We start from the raw sequence: 22,693 nt of genomic DNA on the forward strand, positions 1-22,693 counted from the left end.
AAAAAGATAATAATTTGTACTTTGGGTACCAGGCCCACACTGATTATCCCAATTATTTATCCCAAGGCCCTAGCTGGTGGTGGCACCATGCTACTTGGGGAAGTAAGCTGCTGCTGTTAAATTCTGCTTCCTTTTACCAGAGAGGAACCCTGTGAACATGACATCTCTCCAGCTAAAAGGAGTTCAGTCATGGCAGAGAGCACTGGGACTGCCTGCTGCCATGGATGCCACGTTGATGCCAAGCACTGAACCTTCCTTCCCTGGCTTTACCTGTGGTTTTTAATACTCCTGCTTGCTGTGAAAAGGGTTTAAAACAAAGTACACCCCCTCCTGAATTGTATTTATTATGTATATATACACACACATATACTTTTATATATACATTTTTTAACTGCTAGGGAAAGAGATGTTCTCCCCCGAGCATCTGTGTCCCATTTGTTGGACACTGCAGCTGCAGTTCCCATGCCCAGAAGCAGCTGGTGGCTTTGGGGACCTTGCCAGCCCCATTGCTGTGTCTGAGGGCCACCTGCTGGACACGTCCCCACCGCGTCCTCAAAGTGCACAGGCATGACCACGTTAACAAGACAGCCCTTTTAATGCTCAATGAGCAGCTTTAAAGCTTGCTTTAAGCAAAGGGAAAAAAGCTGCTCACAAGCACATAACTACATAGACCTGCCACTATAAGGACGTACTAATAAATACTTGAAACAAGACCAAATATATATGTGTGTATATATATATATATATATATATATATATATATATATACACACACCCTGAATAGGCCATTAATGGTATAAGCCATCCCTGGTGAATGCTACCCCATGAACATAAGCTACTGAACAAGATGTTAAGATCTGAGAGTCTAAATTGCAAAGTATTCATTAACTTTGTTCTTACCTAGATTTTGCAAGAGTGGGGGGCTGCAGACCAGCAGGGACCCGGCGCCAACCTGTCACTGACGGCGGAGGACAGACACACGTCAGTCTTTATTGCTTGCATCGAGGGCCACAGTGTGATTACGATTACGGTGAGGGCCGACTAGGTATGAAAGCGGGTGGGTTAACCCCATCAGAAGAGTGTCCGAGCTGGTAAGCTCCCTAGCAGTCAAAACGGAGTGAAATCAAAAGGGGGTCTCACATACGAGGCCAGCAACAGGCTCTCGCCTCCCTTGCCAAGGATGGTCCCTTTGCAGGGGTGGTCGGGGATGGCGTGGGAGGCTGGATGCACCTCTTGGCCCACGAAGGTGACACGGGATTTCCCAGTGTTTCCTGTGCTCCAGGAAGCCCCTGCTCCCCCTTTACTCGCTCCATACACACACACTTGCTGCCCCCTGCTCCAAGGCCCACAGGCAGCCAGCGATGCAGTTCAGCTCCCAAAGCCAGGCAGACAATGTCGCATTTTGTTCTCCTCTTTTGAGTATCAACATACAGTTTATTTACACTTGTGTACAACCCTTTTTACTCGACGCCCACTTCGGAGAGCGCTCACATCACAGTATGTTCAACAGCCACCTGTAAAAATCCCGACTGTACAGAAAATACTCAACCTTGAAGATTTTTACAGCACCTCTGAGAGTTGGAGAGGTAACACAACACAGAGATGGGGGGACGCGCCGCAAGATGACCTTGCCAGCCCTAAAAACCCTGGAGAAATGCACATTCCTGCATGGATCAGGGTAGGAAAAGGAATCACACCGGCAGCCTGCTGCTAGATAAAGCCTGCACAACAAGTCGCATTAACCCTTGCTGGCAAAAACAGCCTTAGGAAGGGCCAGCCCTGAGCAGGCGTCGAGCGAATAAATCAACAGCCTAGGTGGTGAAAGCTTGGTTAATTGACAAGTCATTGGAAAATTAAAGGAAAAACACACCACTGAAAAGGTAGCTATGCCATGTAAAAATATTAAGGTCAGAATTTACCCAGTTTCTTTCTTGGATGAGCTGTTATAAAGGTTAAACCCTACCAAACCTGTCTCGACTCTCTCCTTAAAGAAAAACATCAACTTTAGACTGAAATTTGTTCCAGAAATTGCCTAAATGTCACCACACTGAAGATGAGCAGCATCTCACCCCTGGGTCCCCCTACAAGTGTTACTTAATACTGTCTCTCTGCTGCCCTCTGAAATGCAGCCGGCCCCCAGAAAACATTCAAACCTTGCTAAAACAGCAGAAGTTTTGGGAAGGGAAACAGTCGCTTTGTCACAATAGCAGGGAAAGCCTCCCTGCTTCCAAAATATTCAGTTTGACAACAGGGAGCCTCCAATGCCCAAAATTCAGAATTTCACATATATTAAATATTCTATAAAAAAAAAAACTCCCTCTAATTCTAGGCAATTATTCACAGTCAAAATAAAAGGACTCTTGGAAAAACACTTAAAAAGAAAGTAAAGACGAGTTAAAACCCAACAGTAGAATTGATGTGGGTGCTTGACCCCCTGCAGTATGCACCAATGAACACTAAAACGCACTTGAAACAGCACAGATGGATGTATGAAAATTTAAAACCAAACTACGCGCCGCTTCCCGGGACCATCCTCAGTCCTCGCTGGTGCCTTCGGCGAGGCCTTTTCTCCGAGGAAGCAGAGCCACATTCGAAATGTCTCGGCGGGACGGGGAGGCGAGCGCCTTGCTTGCAGCGGGGCCGACCGCGGGGGACGTCCCTCTGTCCCCGAGGGACTCCCCGGCGCTCCGGGGATGAGGAGGGGTGGCCGCCGTGGCGAGCTGGAGCTATAGGTGGTTGGGCACCGTGCGCAGCGCCTCTTCTCGGGACCGGTCCACCCCTACGTTCTGCAAGAGAAAGACCAAGAGGTCCTAAATGGAGGGTGTCAGTGGGCGCCCTGCTCAACGCACGGCTATGACGCAGGTAAAACGTGAGCCTCAAGACAAGGTCTCAACGCTTGTTGCCTCAAAACCATCTTAAGGTTGAGACAGTTCCATAAAACCATCTAAAAATATTGGTCCCTGCTGGTAAACGTAATTCAGAAGCCACCTTCAACCTTCATCCCAACTGCTACATCCGCCACAGAGCTTGAGCTGCCAAAAAAGCATCTCAAGAGACACATATCTCACCAGCTTTGGTAGGACACTCACTGCCCCTGCACCCTATGGGCAGGTGCCATCCCTATGGCAAAAGTCATAGACCAAGCAAAAATAACTGCCCGCATTCGGAAACCCATTTCTCCTCTGGAACATGCTCCAGGAGGGAAAAAAAAAAAACAAACAAAAACACTACAGCCACTAGAAAGCCAATTCTGGTCTTGCTTGCCAGCAGTTAGCTCCCTGGAAGGACCTCCTAAAGATCTGGCAACGTGGAGCTCAAATTCATCAGAGGCCGCATGGCCCCTTTGGCAGACGGCGCTTTGGCACCAGATAACCCATTGCAGGGATTTGCAGCCACCTCTCTTTGCTTTTGCTTTCAAGACAGGTCTCTTTGGGGAAAACACAACCCGAGGACATGGAGAACCGCTCCAGCACGGCAGGACCGGGCTGTGGGCACCGCTCCAACCCAACACACCCGAATTTTTGGAATTTCCAGCTGATTTTTAGCATTACAGGAGATAAGAAGCACTACTAGATTAGATTTGGGAGTTGAAACCTGCCCGTGTCCTTTTTCTCCCCCAAAAAGCAGTATCTTAGCAAGCAGGACAGTCTCGTGAGAAAAAAGATCAGGACAGCTGAGAGCAAGAAGTCCTTCAACACAAGGAAAGGCAATGGGAAAAGGAACTAGCAGAGATGCACACTGAAAACTTCAATTCTCTTGGCACATCTTAGACATGCATCCAACGTATGTAACTACAAGATCAGGTGAAATGAGGCTTAAAATGGGATAAACAGCCCTTTTAATGGAAAATGCTTTCTCTGGAAGCATCTTTGGAAGCAAAGTGGGTCCCTGCAGCTGCTTAGCAATCCCAAATTCAATCAAACCCCAGGAAAACCCAATTCCTACCGCAATGCACCAACACCAGTATGTCCTGGAGAGCTCAGGAAAGACAAGAGAGGGAATAAAACCTCTTTTTCAAGAAAGGAGTCTCTAAAATGCTGCAGAGCACCAAGAAAGCCCTAACAGATGAAGCTAGCAAGGGGCAGGCCTGCCTGAAGCACGAGCACACAGCAGAGGCACAAGCAACATGACATTTTATGCAGTGCTCACGCCAACGCTTCCCGCCCAGCATCTGGCCCTTTTCCTGCTAAGAAGAAACCCTAGAAAGGACCGTTGTGTCTGTGGAGTGGTTTAACAGGCACCCACTTCAAGTGCCAAAGTGCCTTTAAGCACCCGCTGCGCTGTGGACATCTGCACAGCGAGGAGAGCAAGCCCCAGGGAAGGATTCCTGCCCTATGCACAGAAAACACTCCTGCCTTCTGGGATGGGCTAGCAGGTAAATCAGGTCTGGTGGCCACCAGCCACCAACGGGTCCGTGAGCAGCCCACGCTCCCTGGGCAGGAACCGTCCAGCTCGAGCCAGGGGAGCTCATCTCCTCCTCCAAGGCCAGCAAGATGCTTGGCCAATGCTAATGCCTGCTCTGCAGCGGTGAAGACATATTTTACATGAAAAATATGTACGCGCCTTCCTATAACTTGAAAAGACTGTCGTGGAGCTACGTGGGAAGCCGCCAGCCCCTTCCCTACGGCACGACATTAATCGGCACATCCAGCAAACCGGTGCTACAGCTCAACAGGACGATGACCCTCCTGCAGCCGGGACTCATCAAGTGACTATCCAGCATCAAGCAGCTGCTCCAGGCTCCCAAAGCAGCGCCGCACCATCGCCAGGCTACAACCAGCAAGAAGAACAGCCTTCCAGCCACAGCCGATCCACGGTTAGCAACTCATGCAGGTCCAGCAGCTTTGTTGTGCTTTGGTGATTTATTCAAGCCATGCACTATACAAATAGGCAGTTTGGAGTGTGAGCTATTAATTTTTATTATTATCACTATGGCAAAGTGATTGGAATGATTTGTTTTTTTCAGTTTGAAGCAGTAGGATGAAAACAGCAGCCCCAGTTCGAGAGCTGAGCAGGACCCAGGATCACTGGTGAGCAGGGACTGTTACAAGAGCATCCTCGGGAGGCCGGGAAATGTCTACATTCTGCGTAATGATAAAAATACAGAGGAGAATATTTATCATGCAGCAGTAAGAGCGACACAGCCACCAGATTCCTTCACAACTGTGTGGCTGCAATAATTTAAAAGCAGAGATTTCCCCCTCCCCAGGCAATGCAGCGGAGCGACAGCTGCTGGATGTGCCTGGACGAGAGAGCAGGAAAACTGATTTACAGCAATCGCTGATCCCATGCTGATAATGTTGCCAAAAAGCCATATTTAGGAGGAAGTCTTGGAGAGGCCCAAGCAGGAATCCACTTAACCATCCACTTAAGGATCTACACTTCTATTCAAAGCCGGCACTTGAGTTGCAAGAACTTCAGGGTTTTCCTGAACTATGTCATACATTTAGTTCCCAAGGGAAGATTTTTCCCTTTGCTACTATGACAGGTAATATCAAAGTACAAATCCCACACTTGAGATGATAATATAATTTTTAAATCTCTTCCAAGACATCTCGCTAGTTCAAGACTGATCATACTGACTAGATCTTGCCCAATTTGCCTCAGCCTCGCAGAGGGACAAAAGTGACCACATTCAACGCAGAAAATTGTGCCAAGCCAAAAGCAGAGTATGGCCAAATCCCCTATCAGGGAAGGCGAGTTCTGGCGCAGAGAGGACCCCAGCAACAGCTAAAGCAATTATTTTCCATAAAAATAACAGGCTTCTTCAGCAGAAAAGGACAGGAACTGAAACCACGTTGATGCCGACAAGCACTCCCGTTAAATCCACTGTGGACGAATCCTAGAATCATAGAATCATAGAATTCTTAGGGTTGGAAGGGACCTCTAGAGATCATCTAGTCCAACCCCCCTGCATACGCAGGGACACCTAGAGCACGTGGCACAGGACTGCGCCCAAGCGGGTTTTGAAGATCTCCAGAGAAGGAGACTCTACAACCTCTCTGGGCAGCCTGTTCCAGTGCTCTGTCACCCTCACTGTTAAGAAATTTTTCCTTAAGTTCCTATGGAATTTTTGATGTTTCAGTTTCCGGCCATTTCCTCTAGTCCTATCAGTGGCCACCACTGAAAAGAGACCATCCCCGTCCTCTGCACTCCCTCCCTTGAGGTATTTATATACACTGATTAGATCCCCTCTCAGCCTTCTCTTCTCCAGGCTGAACAGGCCCAGCTCCCTCAGCCTCTCCTCATAGGGCAGATGTTCCAGGCCCCTGATCATCCTTGTGGCCCTGCGCTGGACTCTCTCCAGCAGCTCCACATCCCTCTTGTACTGTGGAGCCCAGAACTGGACACAGTACTCCAGATGCGGCCTCACCAGGGCTGAGTAGAGGGGCAGGATCACCTCCCTCGACCTGCTGGAGACGCTCTTCTTAAAGCAGCCCAGGATTCCATTGGCCTTCTTGGCCACGAGGGCAACTGCTGCCTCATGGTCAACTTATCATCCACCATGACACCCAGGTCTTTCTCTGCAGAGCTGCTCTCCACAAGGTCGGTCCCCAGCCTGTACTGGTGTCTGGGGTTATTCCTCCCCAGGTGCAGGACCTTGCACTTGGCCTTGTTGAATTGCATGAGGTTTTTCACCGCCCAGTTGTCCAGTCTGTCCAGGTCCCTCTGGATGGCAGCGCAGCCCTCTGGGGTATCGGCTACTCCTCCCAGTTTCGTGTCATCAGCAAACTTGCTGAGGGAGCACTCTGTGCCTTCATCCAGGCCATTGATGAATAAATTGAACAGGACTGGACCAAGGACTGACCCCTGGGGGACCCCACTAGCCACAGGCCTCCAACTAGACTCTGCACCGCTGATCACCACAATCCTCATTGTATAAATCCTCATCGTATAAAGAAGCTTACATACACTAAAACTAATAATTTTGTGCTTTGCCTGCATTTATGCAAAGTGAAAACACATCTTTTTGGCTACAGCAGAGGAGGACAGGGCTGCTCTGAAATACTGCGTCTGCCAGGGACCACAAATCACTTGTGTGGGCACCCGGGGCAATCCCCAGTCACCTACGTGCACTGCTTAATGGTGTTCTCGTCTGCAAAGCTATATCTAATTAAATGCTTTGGTTTCCAGGGAGTATCTGAAAAAATAGTTTTATAGCAGTAATTAACATTTTCATAGATTTTTAGAAATGAAATATTGGTAGTCCAGCGAGCAGCACAGAATCATCCCTCTTTACTTAATAAGGCAACGTGGCCCGTGCTTTCCTGGCGTGGGTCTCTTGAGGACAGCGAGGAGGGTGTTTGGGGGGGTTTGGAGAGTCTCTGCTCTTTTGTGTGTGTTTTCTTTCCAATTCATGGCAATCAATCTCATTTCTAAAGAAGCAGCTTTAGGTCCAGAGCAGCGCAGCCGTCCGCACGATCCCTCACGTGCACCTGAAGCACAACAGCCCGGCGCCAGCAGCTGCTTTGGTGATCTGGTGATGCCCCCCAAACGCACCTTTGCAGTTGTAAACTGCTATTTCCAACAGCAACTCCCCCAAAACCTTATAGCGAGGTGTAAATTCAGCCAGACAGACTGAAAAATGCTCTGCTCATCTGAATTATTTAATGCTTCTTCTGGGCTATCCCAGCAGCCACTTCCAGACACCTGAATTTATTTCCACTGCGGTCACCCAACACCTCCCAGGCCCCCGGGGCTCCCCAAACCCAACAGCCCCCGTGAAGACACTGCAGCAAAGGCACAAGGACGACGGGGAGAAGGGCAAGGGAGTGGAAACAGCAGCACCGCTGTCGCATGGAAGATGCCTTGGCTATCAATTATCCAAAATGAGCACGTTTGGCCAAACATTGAAATAAACTTCTCTGCAGTGGTTCCTCTGGCGTGGTTTACGTACAGCTGCCACTAATAGAAAATACCCTCCGGCCAGGTCAGCTGTTTTATGTCATGTGCCTAACTGCATGCACACTTACAAACTCATTTATACATATATAGAAGCTCATTTGCACGTATATGCACACACGCACAGCATGTTTTTGGAAGATACAAAACAACGTATTGGCTCAATAAAAACAGATCTGCTTTCTCAACAAGAAGCTAGTAGAAAATCTTGATGTATACATTATAATCAGCAGAGTTACAAAAATCATTTCCAAGCACGAGGACCACAGGAGTCAGCTCAGAGAATCTTCGCCTTCTCTGCTGGGAAAGCAGCACTTACCTCTGGTTTGTCTCTATGCGTGTTCACAGCTTCCACATTCAGGAATATTGATTCCACTTTACATCCTGCGGACAGAAAACACATTTTTAGAGTTGCTCTGCTTCCAAACCAAACTCGCTGTAAAGATGCAATCTAATTTCAAGTTGGTGACGGTTGATCCTTTCCCTCTTGTGATTTATACCAGGATTTCTGAAATTCTGAAGAGCTTCACTTGAAAAGGAATCAGCTCCACAAGAATGAATATCATTCCCAACCTGATAGCCCCTCGTGTATTCTTACCTTGCCTTTAATACTGTTCTGAAAAATGAAACATAAATCTACATTTTTTAAACATCCACGAACAGCATCTCATGAAAAGCTTCTACCTGTAGCTTTGATTTTATACAGCCAAGGTGTATTAGATTTTCATTGCAATACAGAATTTAAATACTGGTCCCATTTTAAAAAACTTGAGCAGGACAACAGCATGTTCCTGCAGACTTGGCCGCCTCGGACATACTCCACCTCAAGGAGCCCGTGCCTTGCAGAAGAGCCAGGTTCGTCTTCCAGGGCTTTCTGCTCACGTCCTTCCTAGAGCGACTGCACATTTCACAGATTACTGCGTATGGGTGAAAAGCTGATTTTAGCCCTTCCTTTCTAAAGGACCCTAGCATAAATTGATAAGGCAGCTACCTGCTTCCATGGAGAAAGCTCTTCCTTGGAGCCCCTTGCAGGAGGGCCACTGCTCACAGAAGGCTTCCACCAAAACACAGATTTTAAGGGGGAAAAATCACTTTTCTTTTGCTAGAACACCACCCTCTGAATCTCTTGGTCCATAGGAACATTACGATCCCTGAGAGCAAGAAACAGCAACTCTGATCCTCAGTCACTGCCACTGCCCATGGGTCCCACTGTGGGTTTAGCTGGTAGGGACTCGATGCACCACGTCTGCCCACACATCCTCTGCATCTGACTCACCCACCAGCCTGAGACAGGTTTATGGCAGTATTAGCCTTTCTTTCACTGGACTCCAAAGGGCAAGGGGGGTATTTCACACCACCACTTCTGCTTCCTCATTCGGGGCGAGAATAGAGCACCAAAAACCTGCAAGTGCCTTTGCAACCCATCTGTAAAGTCACCAAGTCGAACTGGTGCCTGCCACACCAAGCAGACATTTCCAAGATCGGATTCACCAGTTTTAGCAAAGCTGTCGAACCTAATAGCTCAGTTCTGGTTTCCAGCAAGGTCAATTTTAAATGTGTTTTAATTAAAATACTGCAAACCTGGACAACAGTAGCTCCTAATGGCACAGTTAAAGCTGTCTGAGATGCTACTCACCATACGCCACTGGGGTTAGCTTTAAGACAGTATGCAGCGGGCACTTGAGGTAAGGTAGTTGTTCTGGAAAATCAAACATTTATCAAAATTACCTATGAATCCAAATTACATATGAAACAGAGATTACGAGAACCTCTCAAGTTTTCTGCAGCATCACAGGCCAACCTTTTAAAAGCTGCTTTTTAATTGGCACTGTACGTCTTTTCTCTCCTCTGCAATTAAAACAGAGGAGAAAAACAACACTGTGGCATTAGGGATAAGCAACTCAATAAAAGGCAGCTATCCAGCAGCACGAGTGGGTTAAATATGAGAAGTCTGTTTGCTCCCTTTCCTCTCTGACCATGAAGCAAATGGCTCGAATTTGGTCCCTGGGCCTTCGGCTGGTTAATTTTCAAGCTATCTCAGCAGGAGAAAAATATAAGCATCTTTCTAGCATTCCAGGGAGGATTTACCTGCAGGCTTGTCGAGAAAATAGGCCAGCAAGCAGCGCATGACGGCTTGGTGACATATGACAAGCACGTTCTCCTGCCTCTCCAGCTCCATGATAACGGGCTCCAGGCGCTGCACGAGGTCTTCATAGGACTGGTGGGGAGAAACGCAGCAGACCAAAGTGGGAAAGCAAATCTCAATACGGTGGGATTCATTTTGTATTAGTTGCCTTTAAATGTTACACCACAGCACAGGCCAATGTTGCAGTAATTAATTTTTCCCCTAATGTAAGAGCATAGCCTCCTTCTGGGAGGCTGAAAGGGAGCCCAGCGCTGGGGCCAGAGGGTGTCGCAGCTTCGATGCTTCCAGTTTAACCCGGGCCAACGTGTCTGCAGATTCCCAAAGTGCTCCCCCACAACTGCACGCAACACCATGGGCACCCACGACGATGCCAGGAGGATCATCTGGGCAGTGTTCTCAGCAGAGCCTAGATGGGCTCCATATTTGCAAGTTCTCTATGTCCTTTCACTTGGGAAAAATGAACAACCTTTTTATTTACTCAGAAACTTTTGTTTTTCTTTCGCATGCATGTACAAAAGGAGATAGGGACATGTTTGCCATAAGACAGCATCATACCTCTCCCTTAGGGTATCTGTATCTATACTTGTCTTGGTCTCTCAGTGCAAACTCGAGCGGATAGTTTTCCTGTATTTCTTCATATGTCATTTCTTCACACACTCCCTATAAGTAACAAAAGTAATTTAAAAGCACCTATTTCCAAGAGCACAAAAAGCAGATATCACTCTTATGATAAAATCAAATTTAATTATCCTTTAGCAAATGTGTTTCATTGCTCTTTGGTGCTCCAAACCAAAAGCTGTGCACAAAATGAAGATCTAGTTGGACCCAGTGGCAGGAATGGAGCATTAAATCACTGTGCAAGTGAGCTACATCCATATGGGCAAGGGAGGTCACTACATGAGCGAGGCTACACTGCATCCGTTGCAGCCCTGTGCACAACTACCGCTTTGGCGACCTTCCTGCCCTTGCTTGCGAAATGGAGCACTTCCTTGTCCCAGCAACCCGAGAGAGGACGAACTTACGGCATCGATCTCGTTCAAAACCTTCCACTGCTCGTAAGGCACTCCCAAGGCCTCGGCCGTCTGAATGGTCCTCTTCATTTGGCTGGTCCAAACCTTGAGGTCCTTGATGTTCTGCTCGTTGATGAAGTGCGCCAAGCTCTTGGCGAACTGCAAGGGGAAGGGGGAGGAAGCGGCGATTGCACCTGCATGGCCGTGCACGGACGCACAAGCCAAGGCCAGGGGACACAGGAGGCACCTACTTCTTTGCCCCTGACGGACAGCCCAGGGTCTCCTCCGATCCTCCCTTTGAGGTTGAGCTCGCTCTCCCCATGCCGGCAGAGGTAGATGGAGCGGGGCGTCACGTGGATGTTCATGAGGTAGTAGACAATCCGGCTCTGGATGTGATCCATCACTCTGTTCACCAGGTAGCTCCTCCCCACGTCCATTATTTTGATGTACGAAAGATCCCTTTTGGGGACAAGCGAAAATATACGCGAGAACCCGCCTGGTTTGCATCAGCGCGTGCTGGGACCCCGCTGCCCTCTCGCTCATCGTTACACTGAGATGTCGTTCTCCAGGTTACGGACACGCAGCCCTTGTCACCCGGCTCAGTGAATCCCTCCAGGAAAGCAGCAGCATCACAAGGGTCACCCTGAAGCAAGACATTTTCCTGCCACCCTAACAACGCTTCACCAATAGCACCGTAATTTCCCCCGGCACAACCTTCTCCCAGCATCACACACATGATCACATCACTTTTTCCTCCTTATCCTTTCCTACCTGAGTAATTTTTGAGTAGCATCCAGTTTAAAGCAGGGGGAAAAAAAAGGCAAACAAATAAGCCTGACAAATAAGCCTAAAGTAAAGCCCAGCTGGTTTCTAGAGAGTGTGACATTGCAGATGTCACACAGTAAAGAAATAAGAGAACCTATAACGAGAACAGACGGAGGTGATAAGGAGCAAGCATTGCCGCCTTATCTCCGATGCTGTTCCCGGGAGTTAATCATTACCGACTTGCACAGGCCCGACCGTTAGATCCATCAGCAACTAATGCATGAGTGGATCTGACTGAAGCAGCTTCGTGCTTCTTACACTCAATTACATTAAGATGAACCTCAGGCTGCTCCGTCACCCCAGTCCTGCTAGGAGCCATGAGAGGGACATCCAGGCTTGACTCATCCCTACCTTATTTCCAGGTGTTGAAAGAAGATCTAAAAAAAACAGCTGAATGCTTTGGGGAAAAGGGCAGATACCACATATGTGAGCATTTCTCACAGCCCTGAGTTGGTAGGATTATTTGCAAATAAAGAAATTTGGAAATCACATTTTGCAAGACTGACAGGCTCAAAATTCCTCTGGGCCATGTCAACAAGTTGAAGTTGTTTCCAAATCACTCGGGTCTGCTCTACAGACTAATAAAAAAACAACCAGGCATGGCAGCTACTCTGAGATCATTTTTAAATACAGGCTCTGTTCCAGAAGGACCACACCACCCTTCAAGCTGGAAAACAGGAAAGAGCACTGTCCCGGAGTACTCTCCTTAGCCAATTTTCCTCAAGCACCGAGTTTCCAGCCTAAGCCCCCCTAATGCACTCTCTCCAATTTGTTAGAGATAAGAAAGCTCAAACCACCAAAAATCCCCATTCCCAAAGGGATGCCCAGGGAAACATCTCAGGTAATGCAGCTGTGAGCACAGTGCTATTCCACCACTTACTTGTCAAGAGTCTCATCGAGAGTCTCGTACGAGTTCTTGTAGCACTCTATGCGCTTCATGAAATCTTCCGTTGCTTCGTCGTTACTACAGTCAACATAGTCTGGACTTCCCAGTTTTACTTGCTATTTAAAATAAAACCAAGGAAGTATATTAGTTTTTCTTTTTTTTTTCTTCTTCTTTTTTTAAGAGAAGTATAAAGAAATGGGAGTTGTGATAAAAAACAGAACTTATGTTCTGAAAAATCATATAAATAGAGCAAAAACACCTGTTCCTCAGAGAACTGAGCCTCTGCCTCAGCGCAGGGGAAAATAAATAGAAAGGAAAAAAAGCCCCACTAATGGGAGCTAATGATTTTTCCTATTGGAAGTGCTTCTAATGCAGTGTTTGAAATAGTGAACCCACTTGAAGCTGCTGACTTAACAGCCTGCAGACGGGGAGCGGTTAAAACCGCCTTCCTGGTACTCACCACAATGTTTGCAGCTATGACCTCGGGATCGACGCACACTGACTCCACAAAAAACGTCTTCGATCCAAACAGGAAGCCGTGCGGACAGAAGGAAGGAAGAAAGGAGATGCATGAGAAGGCCAACACGCACAGTTAACCCCGGCCGAGCCGGGCCAGGCCTTCTGCTTCCCACCACACGCCCCTGTCCTTGATGTGGAGTTGATGGCTCCCAAGCGCGATGCTCTGCTGCCCTATTTTTCCCCACTGATGCTTTCAAGCCATGAAGGAAGAGTGACTTAGGATGGAGGAGATGATAGAGAAATCAGTGGGGAGGACGCAAATTCAGCCGTTCAAACCGTGACTGGGATAAATAACACGCGGAGCAGCCGCACTTAAGAGGATGTTTGTGGTCTGCCTCCTTACAGGCATAGAGGAGCAAGAGAAGAGCAAATGGAAGGCTACTAAATGCAAAGCAATCCTGGGCACAAGGCAGAGCGCCACACAAAACCTCCAGGGTGTGCAGAACTAGCATGAATTTCCCTGGGTGTTTCAGTACAGAAGACCCGAACCCCTCTATAAATTGTTATTGCCAACAGCACACTTGGAGGTACAGGTTCAGGAGGATCCCAGTGCAGCCAATGGCACAAGAGAGATCAACTCCAACCTGAATAAAATGTAAATGCAAGAGAAAGGAAGGTGCAGGGAATCCACTTATCATTTAATCTTTAAAGCACTAAAACTATCTGCTGACACATCATGTTGATACAAGGATGTGGCCATGCTGGAGCTTTTCTCTGAAAAGAGGGTGAAGGAGCAAAACTGCCACTGCTTTCCCAAGTATCAGCCCAGAAATCCTTTGCTTTTGACTCACCTTATATCCATTTTCCTCCCCAAATTTGTAAATAGTTTCTCGACGCTCTCGAGTTGTGTTTGTGGCATCAAAGACCTGGAAGAAAGGGAGAGGGAATTAAAAAAGCACTGTTAAAATCCCTGAATTACAAGGAAAAAAAATCTGTCTTATTACAAGGAAATATGCAGCCTTTTTGCAAGAGCTTCAGGTCAAGAATAGTACTTGTACCAGTATTTATCCAAGTACTGAAGCTTGCCTCAAACCCCTTAGCAGAGCTCACAGTTATGGCTCATATACTTAATATAACTCATATAGTTAAGATATCCTGGAATGCTTAAGGTTATGTATTATCCAGCGCTTTTTTGTGGAGAGAAATGTCACAAATTTGTCTTCCAAAAGAAACTTACGGCCACGTGCCCGTTTTCCTCGCTGAGGTACTGCCGGACGTCGCTCAGCGCTGCTAAGGCACACTGTCTTAGGAAGGAAAGAGAAGAAACCTCAAACACGGGCTCAAGTCATTTTATTAAGGCATTGAGCTCAATTAATACAAATGCTAGCGAGATGATTGCTCTCAGAAATGCATATTGCTCATCAGTGCACCATTAAACCATGAAAAAGCATCAAGTATATATATGTATATACACCTATATATATATATGTGTGTGTGTTTGCTGAATACATGTGTATGGGGCATCTTGTAAACAGCAGCCCAACACTGTTACTGCTGGAGATGAACAGGGGGGACACACAATAAAACTCATGCATGTTTCCCAGTTTTGCTCCATCCGGGCCAAAGTCAATTTGTTTGCAAATTTTCCCTATTCCCCTGCAGCCTACTGCAAGGCCAAAAGGAATCACGTTTAAGCACTTACCCACATTTTTGCTGCTTGAAGGGATGCAATTAATAGCAAAACGCCCCAAATTTTAAGCTCTCTGCACAAATCACTTTCCAACCTCCTCTAAAATTCCCTGGTGTTTGCCTACTGCAGTCCCTTAGGGGTTTTCACGAGCACAAAACGGACGCAAACGCAGAGCGGCGCGAGGAGCAAGGCTCGACGGACACCGCGTTGGCAGCAGCGGCTTTGCAGGACCACGCACAGGCAACACTTACTTCCTGATTTTCAAGCCTTCTTCGTTGTCAGGCAGGAAGAACTCAAATGATTTATATTTTTTCACCAGGTCTCGACGGTACTGCCCAACGTTGAACTCTGGCAAGGAGAAACCGGCATTAATGGGGACCGCCAAGGAGAGTAAAATGCTACGATAGCTCCCGAAACCACCTCCAAGGATAAAATACTCGTGTGCTCAGCCAACATGGAATGCACTGGCTTGTCTTTTTTTAATACGAAGACAACTTAGTGATAAATCATGGAAACAGCATGAGGACATGGGGACGTGGGCAGCTCCAGGGGAGCCGCTGGACCATATGGCAATGTCTCTGCCGGCCTGTTTGCCCGAGCGAAATAGAAATTGCTTTTCCTGCTTTGCTGGGGTGGCTGCAAACCTGTTTCAGTAGTGCAGAAAAAGGGCTGCTAACAATATAGGGTTTTTTTTCCCCCTCTGTGCAGTGCAATAATGCAGTGGCAGCACCTCCCAAGGCTCTAAATCTCATTTCAATCCCCAAATAGGACTTAGCCTGTTTGCTAAACCACGCTTAAAATTCATGTTGTGGGAACATTTCTAAGAACACTGCTCAAATATTTCCGTTCCTTGTGAATCAGAATATATTGTTTCAATAGACTGTTGTCTTCAGCTAAGAAAATGCTCAAGTTGGGAAGAAAAAACTCAACAGCATAAGCACTGCACATAATCTCACTGTGACCCGTTAAGAGCGGTCAAGGAAATCTCTTCTCTAGCCGGGCAAAGGTTCGTGCCAGCCAATCTGTCACGACAGCGGGCAGGGATCAGGGCAAGGCAGCTCCGCTTTGCCACGCAGCAGCCAACGGCACCGAACGGAGGCCTCCCAAGTGCAATTAATATTTAACTGCTGGGGTGATCTATAGGTTGAACTTTACAGCGTATCCGACCGACGTGAAGCATTCGGTTCTGCATCGCTACCTGCCAGAGCTCGTTTTCAGGCAGAGGGAAAGAAGTAACGGACATAATTACTGCAGTGCAGCAAAGACTGTAAGAAACATATGGCCAAAGGGCTCAAGCATAACTTTTCCTGAGAAGAAAAACACACACTGATTGGTGCTGGAATGAAGGAGGAAGATAAGGAAGTGATTGGTGTTTTAATCCCTCCAAGAAGCTGGTTGGTTTGAATTCAATACTGTTGATGCAATCATGTGGGGTCAGCTGCATGACCTCGATATAGGATAACCCAGTTCAAACTGGTCAAGTTTCCCAAGCACAGGCCATACCATCTCAGGAAAATGCGGCAGCTGAAATATATACATATATATATACATATCTATATATATATATTCAGAGAGGCCACGATGAAACGTCACAAAAAATAAGTTACTGGAAGAAGAGAAGCAAAGGGAGAAGTGCTATGCAGGGGCACAACCGTTCTCCCATGGGATCAGCACTTACCTCCGGGGAGCAGCTTCATAAAACCAGCTGGAAAACCTCCCCGCTAGCAAAGGGACAAAAATATTCTGAAAAGCTTCACAAAACTTTGCCTCTAAAGAGCACATCCCAGCACAGTTCTGGTCAGGCATCTAATTGACCTCATTTCCTCCAAAAAGCCCAGACAGAAGCCACTTGTATTTTTAACCATTTCAAACTCTAAATGACAGGGAAGTTTGAAAGGAACCAAAGAAAATCTAAAGCTGCTGGTTTAAACATTGGAAATAACATCCAGGCTGGGCCTTACCTCCATGTCCTTCAACTCTCCAGTGTGCTCAACGTGTCATAAATTAAAAGATGGCATTTATCTTTTCTCTGCTTTACGTAACTTAGTAATTTTAACCATCTGTCTCAGGGAATAGGATCATTTACCATATTAAGCATACACTAATTTGAAGACATTAAGGGCCTATGGGTAACAGATGTTGGAAATAATGGATACTTATTCCATATCACTCATTCATTCAATCCCAAACAAGTGGAAGCATTAGGCGACGTGTCATCTACTCATTCAGTCAACAGAGCACTTTACATTGACTTCACTTTCAAGAAAATTGCATCGCTGCCACAATGTGTTTGCAACGGGGACATATCTGCTCAAGCCTGACTCACATGCAGGAATATCTTGGGTTTTGTGTGGCTGGATTTCTGCTTCTTGCAGGACCCTCATCACCACGACACCTCTGCACAATGCGTCATCCAACGAACATGTGAGCTATGGCACGCACCTGGCGGGAAACCAGCTGAACGATTTTGACTACTAGATCAACCTCAAGTCCCTGAGTATCTGCTATGGCTCATCACAAGGGTGCTCCCGTGTGAAAATGGTCCAAACTTATTAGAAGTGAGAGTTAATTATTAGAAGCAATAATGGACATCCTGCAAATTGTCTTACTCAAACAATATCAAGGTCCATCTATAACACCTCACCTAAGCAAAACATGCTAAACGTGTTTCTTGGAATTAGCAAGGCTTTTTTTTTTAAGCTCCAAGAGCTCAAGGTCAATTTAAATAGAGGCCTTCCCAGGCACCAAAACCCCTGGGAACTGGGTCTCGGAAGAGGCCCCGGCGCAAAGCGCGCACCTTTCGTAGGCACCCCGATCCAGTTCAGGTAGCGCGTCAGCTTCTTCGAGATGTAGGTCTTGCCTCTCGCCGGCAGCCCCACCATGACGATGAGCGTTGGGCAGTTGGTCATGCATACTGGAAGAGGAAAAAAAGCCCAAAAAACAGATATTTCGCAAAGGCAGCGGGAAGCGGCAGCGCCCGCACGGGCAGCCCATGCACGGGGGCGATGCTCTTGCAAAGGGGGCTCGGTGCTCCGTGATTTTTATGCTGTGTGGAGTTTTACAAGGGCAAGTGAGTGGCAGCAGTGCAAGTCTGGGCACGGTGAGCTATACCCAGACCAAAGAAACACCCGTGTTTTCATCCGTGCTTAACACATACTAAAGCAACACCAAAGATAATAATAAAAACGGATGCGGATGCAGTAGGCATCTAGGTACCTCGGTTCACGGCTTTTGTTGGAAGGAAACTGCAAGGTGCACGGGATTTTCAGAAGATGTTTTAAGAGGTGAGATCATTTTTAAGGGGAAATTTCTAAGCCAAGATTTCCCCCATTAATTGGTTTTGAGTGAAGCAAAGGTGAGGGGCACAGCTACCGGTCTTGCTTGGAAAAAAAAGAGTATTTGCGCAAGGAGAGCACAAAAGTTCCAGGCAACCGGCTGCGATCGGCTGATACGCAGTGAAACACAATCAAATCAGGGGCAAAGATTTTAATTACAAGTGCGACTTATCAAGTTAGAGGATTCGTATCTATAATGTGAAAGCCTTGCAGGCAATTCCTTTCCAGTGACAACATTTATGGGCACCGGGTTGCGGATACCTTGCTTGGCTCTATCAATCACAGCTACAAGGAGCTGCCTAGAAAGAAAGGAGACATTAAGGGGGGTCCAAAGAGAGCAGCAGCCTCCCCCTCCACCACATTTCTAAGGGCATTAATTATCTATATGATGGGGCATAGGACAACCCGCCTGTAGCAAAGTTATTGGAAAAGAAGCACAAAGCAAAGGAGACCCCTCCAACCTCGCAGGTCTCCCCAGCGCCATGAGCACAGACTGAGGATTTCATCCTGAGGATGTGAAATGATAAAAGAAAATACATATATATATATATATAAAAGAGATGTTAGATTAAAATAAATCCTACCAAGAATGTCCAGTATGGTTTAGTTTTTCCCCAAAGGGCAGCTGTGCGACCGCGAGAGCGCGCGCGTTCCTGGCCCCCTGCTCTGAGCGAATGCGAGATAGAGCAGAAGGTTTTGAAACCAAACTGGGGCACCGAACAAGCTACATCAGCTGAGCAGAGTTTCAACAACCCCCTGGATTCCTGAGATCTTGTGAAACCAGAGGCAGAGTTGATTTTTTCTAAATTCACCCAGCAAATTTTCAGCTGCCCCTTCCTTTCCATCCGTAATGAGAGTCTCCTTTTTTCCTTATTTGGGTTAAATTTTAGCATTGACCTTCTCCGTTGGGCATTTTTTCGATTGAGCCACTATGATTAACTGCCTGAAGTTCACGGAGGCATCCTTGATGTTTCCATGGCCTTTGGGAAAAGCTCCACTCCCAGAAAACTACTCCGAGGGTCCCACTCAAATATCTTTTAACTACAACAGACACAGCCACCCTGCCAAGTACAACTGGCCCTGCACGTCTCCCACATCACACATCCAATTTGACTGTTTAATTCGTATTTTCCCACTGATCGGCTCTGGCAATTCGTCATCCCTCTTCCCATTGTCAGCACTGGGATACTCCTCATCCTCGTGCTCTTCCTCCCCTCTCCCAGACCCAAGGAGGTCCCTCTTGCTTTAGATCTTGTTTCTCTTCCAATTCATTTGTTTCCAAAAACGCCTATGTACAGATTATACAGATACCCCGTGCATATCATAAATGCCTGGGGACACATCATATACAAAAACATGCACGTTGCAAGTGAAAATCCATGTGAAAGCAAAAAGGTTTAGGAGGAAATTACATGTGCGGATCCGGCTTTCAAGCAGAAAGGTTTCTCAATGCAGTGAGTCTCAGCAATCAAAAAATTACAGAATCCTACACAGAAAAGGGATCTCTAAAATAAAATAAAAATAAAGCCCAGCTTGATTATGGGAACTTTGCTTATTCCACCCCTCGGTGCCTCCTACTTCTCCCAGCCTGGAGCGATCCCGGCACCCGCGGGACACTGTGGGGTGACGTCGGGGTGTCTCCCTGGTGGCAGGAGGGACACGGGCCCCGTTTGAGGGACACTGGCGCCACAAAGGCCCTTTTGTCCCCGGGCGGGCGCAGCTTGTGCGGCCCTGGGCCTTGGCCTGGCTTAGTGTGGGAAGAAATGACAATAATAACAATAATAATAATGGAATAATAAAACTGTATCAGGCGATGGCAAACACCTTCGGAGGCTGCCGACTCGACCGGCTGCAGCGCACGGGCAGGAAAGACATTAAGGGCGACAGATGGCCTGATAACGCGCCGGAAAGGGGGGGAAAAGGGGGAAAAAAGGGGGAAACTCGCATTTTGAGGGAAGGCGACGGAGCTCGGGCTGCAGGGACACGGGGCCGGGATAACGCTGCTCCCACGCCCCCCTCCAAACCCAGGGCACGGCTCGCGCGGGGGCACAGAGGGGTGGGGGGGACACGAAGAAGAGGAGGAGGAGGAGGAGGAAGGAGCAGGAGGAAGGGGGGCCCGGCCGCCCCGCGCCCCTCACCGCCGCGCTGGGCGCTGTGCCCCGCCGGCAGCCCGTTGTCGTAGGGCTCCCACGTCTTCTGCAGCGGGTTCTGCGTGAGCTCCCGCGCCGGCCCCGCCGCCATCCTCGCCGCGCCCCGGCTCCCACTGCGGCGGCGGCGACACCGCCGAGCGGGGGCGGCCCCGAACCCGGCACCGCCCGCGGGGCGGCCCCGAACCCGGCTCGGCCCCGCGCGGCGCCCCGCGCTCGCCCCGTCCGTCCCCCGCGCGGCGCCCCGCGCTCGTCCCTTCCCATCCCGCAATTTTGTCACCTTTACACCCCAGAAATCCCGTGCAGGGACTCTGCCCTTCCCTGGAATGAGCAAAGTCCTAGAAAAGCCCAATATTTCCCTGCCACATCCGCCTCCCCGGGGACGTTTCTGCAGAAGAGCATCCGGCACAGTCACTGGCACATTGCAATGACCACTAGGAACAGACATGACCACAGTGGCCCAGACGAGGAGGCCTAACATGAAGCTGGGGGCTTGGCAGTGTTTACAGGAGTCAAGGTTTGGGCATCAGAGGGCTCAATACTTTTTCTGCCCCTCAAAACCTGTTTCCTTGACCTGCCCTCCCTTCCTTGCAGCCCCATCTCTCCGCTCTCCAGAAATAGCAAAGTTTGGGCATCTTTCTACAGACTCAAAGCAAAGTGCAGAAATTAAAGTCCATTCTTGCTTCAGCCTTAGCCCTGAAAACCTTAACATGCTGCTCTTAAGAACATACCTAGCAGGCCGAGCTAGGGCATTTGGAAGCTGTGTCCCCTCGTGTGACACACACCGTAAACCAGCTCTTCTTGCTCCTGCAAACTTGAAGCACCTGTGTGGAACTCAAAGAAGGGCTCATGCCTGCGTTTCTTGTTCTTAAGGAACTCTGTATAACTTAAATTATACATAGTAGGATATGTGACTGAACACAGGGAAAGCAAACCCTGAATTCCTAGAGAAAAGCAAAATAGGCATTGCTCATTCAGCCCCAAATTACCTTCTGCACTAGCAAGGTGTCAACGGTTTTCCTAATATCAGGGCTCAGAAGGAAGTTCCCATGGGTTCAGCTTTGCTACAGAGAAATTATAACCTCGCCTTTACTCTCTGCAGAGTTTTTATGCCCAATTTCTACTCTCAGGACTTGCTGACCTGGAAGTTTCACCTACAAGATCCTCAGCAAAGCACTTCCATTTCAGGAGAGATGACTGTCCCTTACCCAAGGAAGCCTTAGCCGGCCTTTACCGGGAACAATTTTTGGAATACACAAGAAATAGAAGGAAGGGGACTGGGGAAATCTCTTGAGCTGCTGAAACCCCAGTGTAGCCTGAGGCCCCTGTGCGACTCTTGGGACATAATCTCTGTCACATGGGAACCACACACTGCAAGGCACACAGGATGTACAAGTCACCCAAGGGAGCCCATTTCCCTGGGAAATCGATCACTTCCAAGCCTGGAAAACACGCGGAAATGCCAAGCAGCTGGAGGACACCCAGGCAGACAGAGGTCACAGCCCCTGTCTTGGCACGGCCATCGGCTGCCAGCCCTGGACACGGTGCGGCGACATCCTGCCCCTCGTGCTGTCAGCTCCAGAAACGTGAGTGCAAAAACCTTGTGTGAGCTCCCAGACATCAAAATGCCCAATTCCACCCCCTATAAAACAAGCCTACAAAAATATATGCTTTAAATAGCTATTTTAAAATATATACTATGCATATATATATAATATGCATATAAATGCATATAGTTACATGCACAATATATGTACATAAGCATAGTATTATAAACTTCCCTAATCTAATATATATTTTAATATACAAAAATATATTAAAGGATAAATCTGCTTATATAATATTATGCATATATAGAACTATGTACAAGCACATATTATGCATATATATATGCACACTGCTAGATGGGTATTAAAAATAAAATATCTAGTTAATAGCTATTAAAATGTTTTATAGGCTTGTATTATGTATATACATACATTTTTTATATATGTATATACACACACACATATATAAGACATATGTGTGTATATGTAATATATAATATATAGTATATAGTATAATATTATATAGTATAATATTATATATCGTATATCGTATATCGTATATCGTATATCGTATATTATATATTATATATTATATATTATATATTATATATTATATATTATATATTATATATTATATATTATATATTATATATTATATATTATATATTATATCCGTGTGTATGAACGCGGCCGCGGGCCCGGGCCGCGATGCCGCAGCCGCCCGGCAGGCGGCGCGCGCGGGCCGC

At 47.4% G+C, this 22,693-nt stretch overlaps 1 protein-coding gene across 2 annotated transcripts; it reads right to left on the reverse strand.

Annotated features, from left to right (window-relative positions):
• Window positions 1–2,659: 2,659 nt before the first annotated feature.
• On the reverse strand, window positions 2,660–20,537 carry LOC104565247 (6-phosphofructo-2-kinase/fructose-2,6-bisphosphatase 4). 2 transcript variants are annotated; one of them, XM_088527110.1, is made up of 14 exons: window positions 20,392–20,537; window positions 17,716–17,832; window positions 15,170–15,266; window positions 14,466–14,532; window positions 14,080–14,154; window positions 13,230–13,286; window positions 12,764–12,885; window positions 11,310–11,517; window positions 11,071–11,217; window positions 10,604–10,708; window positions 9,991–10,120; window positions 9,539–9,601; window positions 8,222–8,286; window positions 2,660–2,786 (listed from the first exon to the last, which is right to left on the reverse strand). In XM_088527110.1, exons 1-14 carry the CDS (start codon window positions 20,492–20,494, stop codon window positions 2,727–2,729), a joined length of 1,416 nt encoding a protein of 471 aa, XP_088383236.1. In that variant the 5' UTR covers window positions 20,495–20,537; the 3' UTR covers window positions 2,660–2,726. The 2 variants fall into 2 exon arrangements, with proteins under 2 accessions (XP_088383236.1, XP_088383242.1); XM_088527116.1 differs by lacking the exon at window positions 2,660–2,786 and adding an exon at window positions 4,895–5,084.
• Window positions 20,538–22,693: the final 2,156 nt, after the last annotated feature.

This window comes from Tinamus guttatus, unplaced genomic scaffold (assembly GCF_059628265.1).
Source record: "Tinamus guttatus ecotype Peru unplaced genomic scaffold, ASM5962826v1 Tinamus_guttatus_pri_ptg000026l, whole genome shotgun sequence".
NCBI classification, from domain to species: Eukaryota; Metazoa; Chordata; class Aves; order Tinamiformes; family Tinamidae; genus Tinamus; species Tinamus guttatus.